The 13,312-nt window shown below is 52.3% G+C and overlaps 1 protein-coding gene across 4 annotated transcripts in view; it reads left to right on the top strand.

Annotated features, from left to right (window-relative positions):
* MYLK4 (myosin light chain kinase family member 4) overlaps positions 1-11,549 on the top strand; it is a 68,384-nt gene extending 56,835 nt beyond the window's left edge. For all 4 annotated transcript variants that reach the window (XM_018039259.1, XM_018039260.1, XM_018039261.1 and 1 more), the window contains 6 exons: positions 922-992; positions 1,813-1,941; positions 2,705-2,857; positions 4,617-4,695; positions 7,776-7,848; positions 10,993-11,549. In XM_018039259.1, coding sequence (XP_017894748.1) covers positions 922-992; positions 1,813-1,941; positions 2,705-2,857; positions 4,617-4,695; positions 7,776-7,823 — 480 coding nt within the window. In that variant the 3' untranslated portion in view covers positions 7,824-7,848; positions 10,993-11,549. The remainder of the gene's footprint in view (positions 1-921; positions 993-1,812; positions 1,942-2,704; positions 2,858-4,616; positions 4,696-7,775; positions 7,849-10,992) is intronic.

The raw sequence follows: 13,312 nt of genomic DNA, 5'->3' as shown, positions 1-13,312 counted from the left end.
GGGTGGGACGTGGAATCCTGGGGACTTGGCACCTCAGCTAATGGCCCCTCCTAGCGCTTAGGGAAGATTTGGGATGAGTTAGAGCTTGAGAGTTCAGGCGGTTCTTTGAAACCTTGATTTCTCTTTTAAGGATGACCTTGACCTTAAGTCGGATTCCCCCGTGTTTGCCGTCCCTCAGGTCTCCTGTCCTGATGTGGGTGGCTGCACTTGTCAGATGCTCTAAATACCGAGGTGCAGTGCTATCTACCTCTCTCCTCTGCATCCCAAGACCGTCCCATTGGCAGGGCCAAGCCTTTCCAGAGGCAAGCTCCACGGGAACGCTTAGTCAAGGGTTTTAGGCACGGAGACCAAACTCAGCAACTCTCTGGAATCGCCGAGAATGAAGAATGAACGGGGGTGGAGGAGTCCTCCCCTTGCAGATGGCTTTCCCACAGACGGAGCTCAGGGGAAGGGAAAGACTGGGGGTCAGGGCTGCTCACATCGGGTGCGTGCTCGGTGTGGCTGGTGGGATGAGGCAGGCCATTTCTCCTGGAACTCATAAATCCTCGGGAAAAATAGTCCTCCAAGAAGGGGAAATTCATACTTAATAATTTTAGGGGGGGGGGATGTCAAGTCTGAGACGGCCTCCACCAGGCCATTTGGAAAGTCTTGAGGCAGGAGGCCTTGGCCTGAACTCAGGCATGGTCGTCAACGGCAGAGCTGGTGGGGGAGGGGAGGCAGGGCCACGCAAGCTTGGCAGGGGCCCACAGCCTCATCCACCACATAATTAAAGGAGAAAATACCCACACAGACAAGCCCGCCCCAAAGTGAAGGGCCTGATATGTTTTTCCTGAGCATCGTTGTATTTTTAGTTGTGGTTCAAGGACAATTTGAGTGAAGGATGGTTGTTTTCATTGCTAATGTGTCTCTTTCTCCTGGCAGCCTGAGAACATCCTGTGTGTGAATCGAGACACTAAACAAATAAAAATTATTGACTTTGGATTGGCCAGAAGGTATGTCAATTTGGACATAGGTGTATGAATTGGGTTAGAGAACATGATGGGTGATCTTTCTTTGCAAAGATAAATCTGATATACCCCTTGGTTTCATATCCCTGTTTAGAATTAACCAAAATTATGTTTCAGCTTTACTTTGCTGGCTTCAGAATTTGAACGTTTAGGAGTTTCTACAGTGCATGCAAGAAAAATATGGAATATTAAAACCCAGTACAGCACAGTTAGTAAATTTTAAGACATTAATCCACAATTTGTAAGAGTTTGTCTCAGTCTTTTGTATTTGGTCCGTCTGCGAAGAGGAGATTTACTTTAGAAAAGTAATTGTGTGAGCAGGATTGCCAAGGGTTCAGGCAGAGGTGAGCTCCTTGAGGGAACAGAGTTTACACGGACCTCAGTGCGTGAGTGAGAGTATTAGACGGTCGTGAACGGCTGCGTCTTCTCTATTCATTAAACTAGGCTTGTTTGAGATGTTGACAGGGCACAGTCTGTTATCACGGCTCCTTCAGTCGAATTTCATCATTCAGGTGTTCTAATTATTCCGAGTGGCTTTTCTCACAACCATTTCAGGTTATTAAGGATCTCTAGTGAGAAGCTTCCTTACCATTTCAGACCCTTCAGGCTCTCTGGTGGGAAGCTTCGATACCAGTTTTGGACACTGTCTCTTTAATATACGATTTCCTTTAACGTCTGTTTGCATTAAACGTTTGTGCGGCTGCAGGTATTTTGCTTATAGACGGCATCTGCGTCCTCCTGTTTCCTCGAGTTTTGATTTTCGGCTGACCCTCTTCACTCCTCCGTGTTGTCTCCTAAATTTCAGGTACAAACCCAGAGAGAAGCTGAAGGTGAACTTCGGAACGCCGGAGTTCCTTGCCCCCGAAGTTGTAAACTACGATTTTGTCTCCTTCCCCACTGACATGTGGAGTGTGGGCGTCATCACCTACATGCTGTAAGCAGACCCCCAGCCCCTCGGACGCTTGTTCTCAGTCGCCATGTACATTCCATCTGCTATTTTGAATAAAGCCCTAAGTTAGATCTTTCAAAGAGAAACAGCTCTGCCCCATACTCAGGTACTTCCTGTGTTCTGTTGAATCTGGTGGGCAAAGGAGTGAATTCTTTCCTTTTATCATCAGAAAAAGTAATAGTCTCTCTTCTTCACTAATCACCCAGATTCCTAGACCACCATCCTATGCTCTAAAAGTAACTTAAAAAACATCCCCAACTGTATCCTGATCCCCTGAGTGATAAAGCAGCCTCACTGTCCAGGGGGGCGTTCCTAGCATCTGCCATCTGAGGATGTGATGGCACTCTGTGGTAAAACACGTTAAAAAGGCGTTTGTGTTATTCTGTGGGATTCGTGTTTGAGGGCAGCTGTGCCTTCATCACAACCACTGCTTATAAACAAAAAATTAAGCTCGTGAGTCGCTCATTCGTGTCCAACTCTTTGTGATCCCATGGACTGTAGCCCACCAGGCTCCTCTGTCCATGGGTTTCTCCAGGCAAGAATACTGGAGTGGGTTGCCGTGCCCTCCTCCAGGGGATCTTCCCAACTCAGGGACTGAATTCACATCCCGTGTAACTCCTGAATTGCAGGCAGATTCTTTATCCCTGAGCCTTCTTTCTGTTTTAAATGACAGAACCAAGAAGGCACCTGTCTCTACAGAGTCTGAGGGTGTTTAAAGACTTCTCACCCTGGACGCTGTGTCTTACAGACTCAGCGGCTTGTCCCCCTTCCTGGGCGATGACGATGCCGAAACCCTGAACAACATCCTGGCCTGCAGGTGGGACCTGGAGGACCAAGAGTTCCAGGACATCTCGGAGGAGGCCCGGGAGTTCATCTCCAAGCTTCTCATTAAGGAGAAGAGGTGACCACGTCCCCTCTGGGCTCAGGAGGAGGCAGGGCGAACAGAGAGGCGGGGCCCCGGGGCTGAGGGGATGGCAGTGAGGGAAGCAGCCACCAGCCCCCGCGGCAGGCTCTCTGATGCACCTGCAGAGCTGTAGACAGGGTGACTCTGATGCTCTCCACCCGGTCTCCTGAGATCTGGAACTGCTGTGATCGCAGGGTTTGAGTGGGGCTAGGGGGCTCCATGCTGCTGAACGGTTGTTTCGTGGGAGAGCCTGCTGTTGGCCAGGCCCCCCCCCCAACTCTGCAGACGTGTTCTCTTTACCCGCTTCCCAGCTCCGTGGGAGGAGGGCGTTATCAGTCATGCTCTTCGATGATACTCCGAGATCACATGGCCGGTTAAGTGACAACCAAGAACCAGCACAAGGCCGTGCACGTGACTGTTACGCATGAATGGCCTGCTTTCTGTCTTGCTAATAATTCAGAATTCAGTGATACTGAAATACAGGGGCTCATGTTTTAGGATCATGGAGGGGGTGGAGGACTGTGATGAGCCAGTCAAACATACTTTTCAGATGATTCTGCCTAAAATATATAATGACGAAAGATAAAACTAAATAACAAAAATTTTTAAAAAGACAACTCCCAAAAACATAAACGAAAAAAGACAACAAATTAAAAATAAATAAATAAAAATAATTTTTAAAAAGTTTTAAATAGACAAAAAATGGAAAACAAGAAACCTCCAAAATGGAAAAATGAGAGAAAATAGAAAAATAATAAAACATATAATGACAGATGGCATTTAAGATGTTCATGGCCAACAATACTTGCTTTATTGTTTTATAGCTTTTAAGTTATATAACCACCACCGTGAACCAATAGACAGGTAGTTCGGCAGGGTGGGGTCCGGGGCTGACCCCAGATGCTCTTTCCCCTGCACTTCACTGTCCCTGATCTGCCAGGAATTGTATCTGGGGCTTTGAGGGCAAATGTATAAAGCCCAGTTCCTGGCTTTAGGTAACTTGTGATCTAATAGAAGAGACGAGCAGTTTTTAGTTCAATTCAGTTCAGTTGCTCAGTCGTGTCTGGTTCTTTGTGACCCCATGGACTGCAGCACGCCAGGCCTCCCTTCTATCACCAACTCCCAGAGCTTACTCAAGCTCACGTCCATCGAGTCAGTGATGCCATCCAACCATCTCATCCTCTGCCGTCCCCTCTCCTTCCGCCTTCAATCTTTCCAGGCATCAGGGTGTTTTCCAGTGAGTCAGCTCTTTGCATCAGGTGCATCAGTCCTTCCCATGAATATTCAGGACTGATCTCCTTTAGGGTGGGTTGGTTGGATCTCCTTGCAGTCCAAGGGACTCTCAAGAGTCTCCTCCAACACCACAGTTCAAAAGAGCAGTTTTTAAAGAGGCTTAAATACAATGTGGTGAACATTTATTGAAGATCAGGCTTCCCTGGTGACTCAGTGGTAAAGAACCTACCTGCTAAGCAGGAGACACAGGTTCAGTCCCTGGGTCGGGAAGATAGAAGTTCAATTTATGAAGCTCAGACATCTCATCAAGAATGGTTATTTCTATCTGAAGGAAGATGTTTGGGGAGCAACAAGATTTCAGAATTGTTTGTCTTGCTTGTCTTACCCATAGTGTTACCTTGATGGAGTTGGATGGTGACCTATCCCTGATACTAATTCCATGGAAGACAGAATTGCCTGGCAACTTGACATAAGGCCATCTGGTCTCCACTGGGTCCCTAATAACCCCTGCCTTTCCCTTTAGCTGGAGAATCAGTGCTAGTGAGGCTCTCAAGCACCCTTGGCTGGCGGACCACAAGCTCCACTCCAGGCTCAGCACGCAGGTAACCACGGCTGCTGTCTTCCCTCTTCTTTCCAGTCGGCTTCAGCCTTCTGACGACCAGATGCTGGCGGCACCTTGGCCTCGAGTGAAGCTCCAGTTGGCCTCTCAGAGCCTTCTAGTCTTGTGCTATTAGCGCTAAATTGCTAAAATGCTTTTCTTGAGCAATTTGTGCTTTTTAATGATGCTAACTACACTAGAGAATTATTTTCAGCAGAAATACGTATTAGCTTTATTGTTTAATTACTGTATCCATTACAAAGTGAATCGTATCGTCACCATAACTGCACCCACACTTACACATTTAGCCTCGGGCACAGGTGTACATAAAGTTTCGGAGGATACATGTTAATGTACATTCAAGGTATATCTCCTACTTAGAACTCAGAATTCTAACTTCGCTGCTTGCCTGGTTTAGTGTGCTCCAAGCACCCAAAAAAAAAAAAAAAAAAAGGTAATATTCAGCTTGGACAAGAGATCAATGCAAGTGCGTGTGAAGGAGACTGAATGGTAGGGTGTACCTTGAGAGCCACCAGGCCGCCCCGTGTGGTCACTTCTTAGGCAAAGTCCCGACCGCCTCTCACCGCCCTAGCCAGCGCTTACATCTCACCTCCCTCGTCGGTACCTCCAGCACAGGTGTCTTTCCCAACCCTTGGGTCCGAATACTCCCTGTGAGCTGGCCATCTCCACTTGGATTGTCTCCATGACCGCCCCCTGACCATCCTCACCACCCTCCCAGACCTCGACGCCTCTCTTCCCCCCCTCCCCCAGTCCCCTCAGCTCATCTGTAATTTTCCTCCAACGTCTGCACTGATTACCCCTGGAATCTGTACAGTCCCTGCAGTCACGATGGCCGTCTAGGCTGAGGCCACCTGTCACCTGAGTGACCACCATCGGCTGCTGCCGACGTCCACATCCAGATCGCCGTGGATTATATAAACAGCACAGAGGCAGACGGGTCACATCTAAGCAGCCGTCCTGAATATTTAGTGTGGTCAGCGGGGCACGAGCCCAGGGAGGCGGTGGGCAGGCCCTGCCGTCACTCGCCGTGGAGGCGGCTGGTCGGCCTCGCACACCCCCCTCCCCTCCACCTCTGCTCCTCCGGGGTTTGGAGCGGAGCTTTTCCACTGACCAAACCCTGGGATGACTGTGCCCCCGGTACTCATTTTTTCCACATCCAGTTTTTATTGAAATTGCTTCTAAATTCGGCATCAGTTGTAAGTTTTATTTGTGTCTGAATATACCTTTCCTTGATAATTGGTACTGATGTCAAGTAAAAATAGGCTGATTCCCTGGTAGGTACCTCACCCAGACGGCATAAACTGCTTATTAGGGTTACCAACCTATTCTGGGCCAATTTTCCACCCATGTATTTTTATCCAAGCTTATTGGTGTCCAAATACACTTTGACGTGGTGGACAATATGGAAACCACAACAGATAATTAATGGCGTTATACAGTGTAGAAGTGTTTAAAAATATTTTTTAGACCATATAACAACAACAAAAATCACCTTTTTGTTATTTTATCCAACTGCTGGTACCTAAGGTGAATAGATATTTCAGGTGAGGATTAAACAAAAAAATTCCATTGTAGAAACCCAGTTAGTTACCATGAAAATTAGAACTGAACGGCACTGTGCCAAGCACTGTTCTGACAGCTTCAGGAAGATGAACTCGTTTGGTCCTCGGGTCGATGCTCTGATTCAGACGTGCCATCATTCATTCCCTTTACGTGAATGGGCCGCTAGACCCACCCAGGATCCTACCCTGGAGTCGTGCGAGGCCCCCACTCTGCAGTCCCGTGGGAGGCGGGCTGCTGGGCCAAGGGGGCCTGAGGCATTTCCAGGACCACCCTGGTATGACATCTTTCGTGTTACTGAAGGACAACACTCAAGCTTAATACATTTTATTTTTTGGTGAAGTATTGAGAATAATTTTTTCTAGGCGATTCACTTCTGGGAGAATCTTGTTTCTAAGTCCTGTAGAACCAGCATTCAACTTCACGTTGAAAATTCATCTCTTACCCAACTATTTAAATCTAAATTCTGATATTTCAAAGTTTTCGTAATAAACTTTTATTTGTCTCTTTTCATTGTTTTGTGCTTAAAAGCACTTCCTGTTTCCCAGCCACCGAGCGAGCCTGTGATCCGTGAACTTAGGATTCTCCTTCTTAGACACCGAGGCCCGTGGTCTCCACCTCCTGAGCTGGGCTCACAGGGCCCACTGCGTCAGACACAGCCTGGGCTGCAGCAGGACCTCTTGGAGGGCAAACCCCTGAGCCCCTGGCCAGCACCTGTGCAGACACAGTCGCCACTTTGGGGCTGGGGGCGGGGAAGCCGAGCGGGTGGGACCGATACTCTCCTCCCCGTCTCCTGGGCGCCGGCCTCATCCTCTGCTTCCCGGGTACTGAGCTAATGACGGTGGACACGCTCGGAGTCTGCGTGTGCCCGCTCTTCCCTGTTACCAAATCATCCCTTCCTTAATTATAGCTCTGACCATATTATCCCCTGATGAGAGAACCTCCCAGTCTTTCCCTCCTTGCACCCTGAACCCCAGTGCCCAGCAGTTCAGGCCCAGGAGTGCCAGCGTTGGGGCCCCAGCCCTGTGCCCAGGTCGGCCCAAGTCCTGGGCAGTGTCCGAGGCCCACTCTCAGTGCCCCTTCTCCAGGACGGTCTCCTCAGTGTCAACCAGAGGGGCTTCCTCTGTCCTCGAGCTTCTCCCGGGGCCCTTAGCGCTGTCTGCTGGCTTGAGGACGTCTGCAGGCAGCCATGTCTGTGTCTGGCTCATCCTTGCGGTCAGTCTGTCTTGACTCTTGTGCTTCGTCCACCTGAGTCTTGACTAAACACACCTGTGTCACGACTAAGGGTCGCGGGGTGCGAGTCTCTCTGTCTGTGACTCTGAGGGGAAGAGCAGTGATGACAGGGATGTTGGCGGGGGGGAGTGGGGATGCTCTTGAGCCAGATTCTGCAGCCGTGAGCCACTCAGGGTCCAGGGACTTCTCTGCAGGAACCCCTGCCTCTTCGGGTATCGTTAGACTGCGTCAGTTCTGACCCTTCTCGAAATGTCTTCTTGGTTTTCCTAGAAAAGGAAGAATTGCTGCTCTGATGCCCAGGACCTGGCGACCAAATAGTGCCCGGAAAGCGCCCTCTGGAAAGGTTGGTCTGAAGGGGCCTCTGAGCCTAGAGAGAGGGTGGAGAGAGCGTGGCTGGCTGACTGCGTGTGCAGCGGGGCACGTTTCCTCCGGGGGGGCCCCAAGGCCAGGCGGCTGTGTTTGGGTCTTCTCTGCTGTTCCTTAGCAGAAGACCCTCCGGTTGTGATTTGTGGGCTGGGGACAGTCTCATTTCCGATGTTTGTTGAGTGGCTCCACTGAGACCATCCAAGCAAAGCCGGAGACCAGGGCTTGGCACACAGTAGGTACTCAGGAAGGCTCCTGGGAGTCCTTGCAACAGTTGTATGTAGTAGAAGTAGCAGGGGAGGAGCGCTGTCTGCAGAGTCGGGGAGTCTGGGGACCCGCCCCCAGGGGTGCCCCCGCGGCAGGTGGAACCTGACCCTCCAGGGAGTCTGGGGACCCGCCCCCAGGGGCGCCCCCGCGACATGGTGGAACCTGACCCTCTGGGGAGTCTGCTCACTCTTCTCCTCCTCCCAAGCTGTTGCCAGGCCCAGACCCCCTCTTGGACCCCAAGGACCTGTCTCTTCATACAAAGCCTCTGCCTTGCTCAGCATTTTGTCAGAATTATTCAGAGAAGCAGTATCACACATGAGCATGTGCTGTTGCAGCGATGAATGGCCCAGTTTATGGCCTGAAGGCGGCTTCCCAGGTGGCGCCCGCGGTGAAGAACCCGTCTACCAGTGCAAGAGGCATCAGAGACGCGGGTTCGACCCCTGGCTCAGGAAGACCCCCCGGGGGAGGGCAGGGCTGCCCACTCCAGGGCTCTTGCCTGGAGACTCTCATTGACAGAGGAGCCTGGTGGGCTACAGCCCATAGGGTCGCAGAGAAGCAGTCACGACTGAGACTGAGCGCACACACATGCGCACACGCACAGGCACACACACATGCGTGCGCACACATGCGTGCATGCACACACACGCACACACGCACCCGCGCACACACACATGCACACACGCGCACGCACACACACACCTGGCCCAAAGGAGAGGCGAGGGCAGTGCACTACCCCAGAGGGCTTATAGCACCCCGCCCGGTGTGGGGGATACTGCCCCGGCCAGCCGCCCTGTCGTCTGGGCTGCGAGTCCACGGCCGGCCGGGCAGCTTGGCTTCAGCGGCCCTGCTGGACTCGAGCCTCGTGAGGCGGCCTTCTGCTGCCTGCCCGTCCGAACTCTCACCCTGACCTGCATCTACTCTGGCCCCGAGGTTTTCTTGGTCTGTTGCCCGTGTGTGCTCTTACACGCTGCCTCGAATCTGCTGAGGAGGAAGACGGGGTAGAAATAAATCAGCAAATCGTCATGCAAGTCACGGGCCAGCGTCGGCCAGCACCCTGGCTTTGGCACGAGGTTCCCTTACTGGGGACCCTATCGCTTGTTTAGAGATTGATGTGACGTCAACGGGAAAGCTTTTGCTTTCTACATACAAAGACCACTCTTGTTTGTCCAGACTAGCGGCGAGTTGGTGTTGGGAACAGCAGGGGGTAGCCTCATGTCTGGTGCCACGGTGGAGAAGGAGGGCCGTCTGCGCCCCCTGAAGTGGGCATCCCGGCTTCGCTGGGAGCCGTGAGCCCGAGGTCTGCGGGCAGCACGCCCCGGCGGTCCTTCTCGCCCCCAGCTCCGCCCAGGGGGAGCCCCATGCCCAGCGACCACAAACCCTGAGGGTTTGCCGCAAACCATCTTCCCACCAGAAGCCCTGGGCAGGCTCTGGGAGCTGGTGGGAGCGAGGTCACTGGGTGCCAGGAGGTGCCCAGGCAGGAGGCCTGGCGCCAGGGGCTGGTGGGAAGGATGAGGCGAAAAGGCAGTGGGCGACGGTTCCAGGAGGTTTGCTCTTGAACCCAAGGCAACGGGAGGTGGCGGCAGCCGGAAGGACAAGGACAAAGGGTTGTGGGTTTTCCACCCCCCAAACTTCAAACTTTTTATTTTGTATTGGAGTACAGCCGGTTAAAAATGTTGCGGTGGGTTCAGGTGAGCAGTCCAGGGACAGCCATACGTGTAGGTGTACATGCAGCCAGACTCCCCTCCCACCCAGGCTGGCACCTAACGCCGAGCAGAGTCCCCTGTGCTGTGCCGCAGGTCCCTGTTGGTTATCTGTTTTAAATGTAGCAGTGTGTACATGACCTTCCCAAGCGACGAAGCGCTTTGAGCCAGTCGCCCTGGCAACGCAGCATCTTTGTTGCAGGTGCTCAGTGAGACCACTCCAAACCCGGCCTGGTCCACTCTGTGACGGCCACTCAGGCTGGCCACCAGGAAGGGAACTTCCTGGGTCCCCCACCCCTCCAGGAGCCACAGAACCCCTCCTCAGTCCCACCGCTTGTCCATGCAATGCAGGTGCTTCCTGGTTTGCTTTCTCATTTTTTTTTTCTTTCTCAAACTAAAATGTAAGCTTAAGAAATTAACCTGGGGCAGCCTTCCTCGAGAAGGATGCTGTGCTAAGAGCGGTATGTCCTGCTTCACAATCTCTCCTGCCAGGAGGAGCTGGGAGCTTTGGCAAGACACAACATGAGTAAAACCAATTTTGAGATAATATTGATTTTTAAAATCTGGTGGTTGGAGATGATTCCTGTGGAAAAAGAGCCTTATGAATAAGGCATAACCCGCAACGCAAATTGAGGACAGAAATCTCCTGCAATTTGTCAGAGGTTTTTTGATGGGTTGAGGAAGCGCTCTAAAAACAAACCAGGTGGCGTTTCCTTTCTCCTTCCTGCTGCTCCGTGGCCAGCCCGGGAGACGCGCGCCGGGGCCAAGCCCTCGGGTCTACAGGGAGGATGCGTGGCTGAGACAGATGGAGAGAGTCCCACGCGCGTCCCCGGCCACGCTTTGATGCCGATGGAGCTGGTGGGGCGCACGGTCGTAGCGGCTCGGAGCTGGCTGAGCTTCAGGTGAAACAAAGGGGCCTTGTCCTTCAATCCTGCACACAGTACCAAAATATCTTGCATAAACCGAAAACATACACACACACACAACCCACCCAGCTCTGGTAAGCACGGGGATCCTTCAAGGGGTTCCTTTTTTTCTCACAGACACACATACATTATAAAAAGTCATCTGTGGTTTTCCTAAGGGGCGCAACCAACTAATTACAATTTTAAAAGCCTTGCTGAATTAACAAGAGTCATATTTTGTTTGCTTTGCAGGAAAACTGCTGCGGTTGCTGCTGCCTTGAGAAGATTTTTGGAAAAATCAGCAATTCTGATGCCTTGACCCCTACGGAGACTGGTGGCTCTGGGTGGTGGGTGGAGGGGGGAGGGTGCCACTCTGAACTCTGAGCACCTCTGCCAGGCTTGGGGGTGGGGGACGCTGAGAGTTGAAGCCCTGGAGGCAGGCAAGCCTGCACCCCACCCCCAACACCCTGTGGCTGGGCACAGCCAAGAAGATGGTTCCCAGCCATCCTGAACTTAAAGCTTTCTGTCTTCGTTGCTGGGGCCCAGCGGGCCTCATCTCTGCTACATCTCAGATCACTAGAGTGGTCATACTGCAGATTGAGCTGAGGGCTTAAAATGTGTTGGAAGCAGCAGCAAGCTATTATCTACAGGACGGATAAACGGCAAGGTGCTCCTGCACAGCCCAGGGAACTGCATTCAGCGTCCCAGGGCAGACCACTGTGTGTGCTCACGCTCGGTCACTCAGTCCTGTCTGACTCTGTGACCCCACGGACTGTAGCCCACTAGGCTCCCCTGTCCATGAGATTCTCCAGGTAAGAATACTGGAGTGGGTTGCCATTTCAGACTCTAACGGAGAAGACTATGAAAAAGAATGTATTGTTCAGTCGCTCAGTCGTGTCCGACTCTCTGCGACCCCACAGACTGCAGCACGCCAGGCCTCCCTGTCCTTCAGTGTCTGCCAGAGTTTGCTCAGACTCACTTCCATCGAGTTGACGATGCCATCCAACCATCTCATCCTCTGTCGCTTTGCTCCCTTCTCTTGCCGTCAGTCTTTCCCAGAAACCGGGTCTTTTCCAATGAGTCAGCTCGTTATAACGGAAAAGAATATGAGAAAGAATGTGGATATATGTTAAAAAAAAAAAGTTGGATACATTTAGAGAGAGAATTGCCTTTCAAAGGGGTGAGCATGTTGCCAGAAAAAGTTCTAAGTCCGGTGAACCCTTGACCGCTTAGTTTCTCGGACTTTATTATTTTGATTTGGACTGAAATCTGGTGAATCCAACTGATGAGTAATTTGCTTTCTGGAATACACGCTTTCTTTGAATTCTGAGCAACAGGCATCAGAAAGCCTGTCTTCCATCTGCTTTGCGATCTCCTCCAAGAGCAGCAGGCTTCCAAGCAGCTGGGCTACTTTCCGCCGAGGGACCTGGGTTGTCACCGTGCCCCTTGCTCTCGTCCGAGGGAACCGTCATCCACGTGAAACACGGGCTTCGGGAGGCAGTGCGCGGTTAGTCTGTCCATTCATGGCCTTGAGAGTAACGTTAACTGTCCCAAGAGCTTCCCTCAAGGCGGCTGGAACGAGGAGGCCTCTGGTGAGTCCTTCGGGGGACAGTGCTGGGCTTCCTGTCGAGCGACCTGGGTAAATAGGACCAGTGGCCGTGCCACACGGCGGCCCTTTGGCTCAGCCCTGCGCAGGGCACCCCCGCTCGGACGTGACCCTGATTTCCAGCTGGAAGCTCTCCCATTCCCGAGCTCGAGTGCCGTTTCTTCACATGTAATCGGGGACCCGAGCCCTGCTGCAGAAACGGGGGTTGTTTCTCCAGGAAGCTGAGACGATGGATACCACGCCCATCACTTACTTCTTAAGCCTCTCTCACATTTTCCACTTCCAAATACCTGTTGTGTTGAGATCAGCTATAATAATGTCTTTATTTTTAGCTTAAGCCGCTGTAGGCTCCAGTTGTCTCGATAATGATGAAACCAACTGAGAACAGTTCCGGGGGCCGCCCGGGCGAGGGGGCTCTGACAGGCGCTGACAGTTCGTCGTCCTCTCTGATCCTGCCCGAGAGTCCTCCTCACCCGCCCACGTGTTTCGGGGGCGGGGGAGGCGGAGACAGAAGCCCCGTGTAATTAGTTCAGGCCTCTCGCCAGCTCACCGGTCGGGCCTGCGCGCTCATCCAGGGCTGGCGTCTCCTCCTCCTGTTCTGCGACTCTGCTTCATGTTTAATTTAGTTTCCTTAAAACACACACGCACACACAAGGCCCTGCGACTGAAGTGTTATGTTACCACGCTATCTTTAGCTGCTGGTGTTCATCGGGTCTGGAAAAACACGAGGTGGTCCAGGTTTCATGCTCAGCCCACAGAGAGCTGCGTCCGCTCAGCTGCTGAACGGGACCCAGGGGTCTGAGCGGAAGCCCCTCGTGGAGGGCGTGTTCTGGCCCGGGTGTGGGCTCCCCCCCGGCTCCGCGTGGGGTCTCCTCAGTCCTGGTCGCCTTCCCCGGTCCCCCCGCACGCGGAGGACCCAGCTCGGGCCAAGTGAGCAAGTGCTTGCTTGCCAGATTCACCCACTGA

Source organism: Capra hircus, chromosome 23 (genome assembly GCF_001704415.2).
Source record: "Capra hircus breed San Clemente chromosome 23, ASM170441v1, whole genome shotgun sequence".
Taxonomy (NCBI): domain Eukaryota; kingdom Metazoa; phylum Chordata; class Mammalia; order Artiodactyla; family Bovidae; genus Capra; species Capra hircus.
Note: the sequence above shows the minus strand (reverse complement) of the source record. Positions and strands in the feature narration are given on the sequence as shown.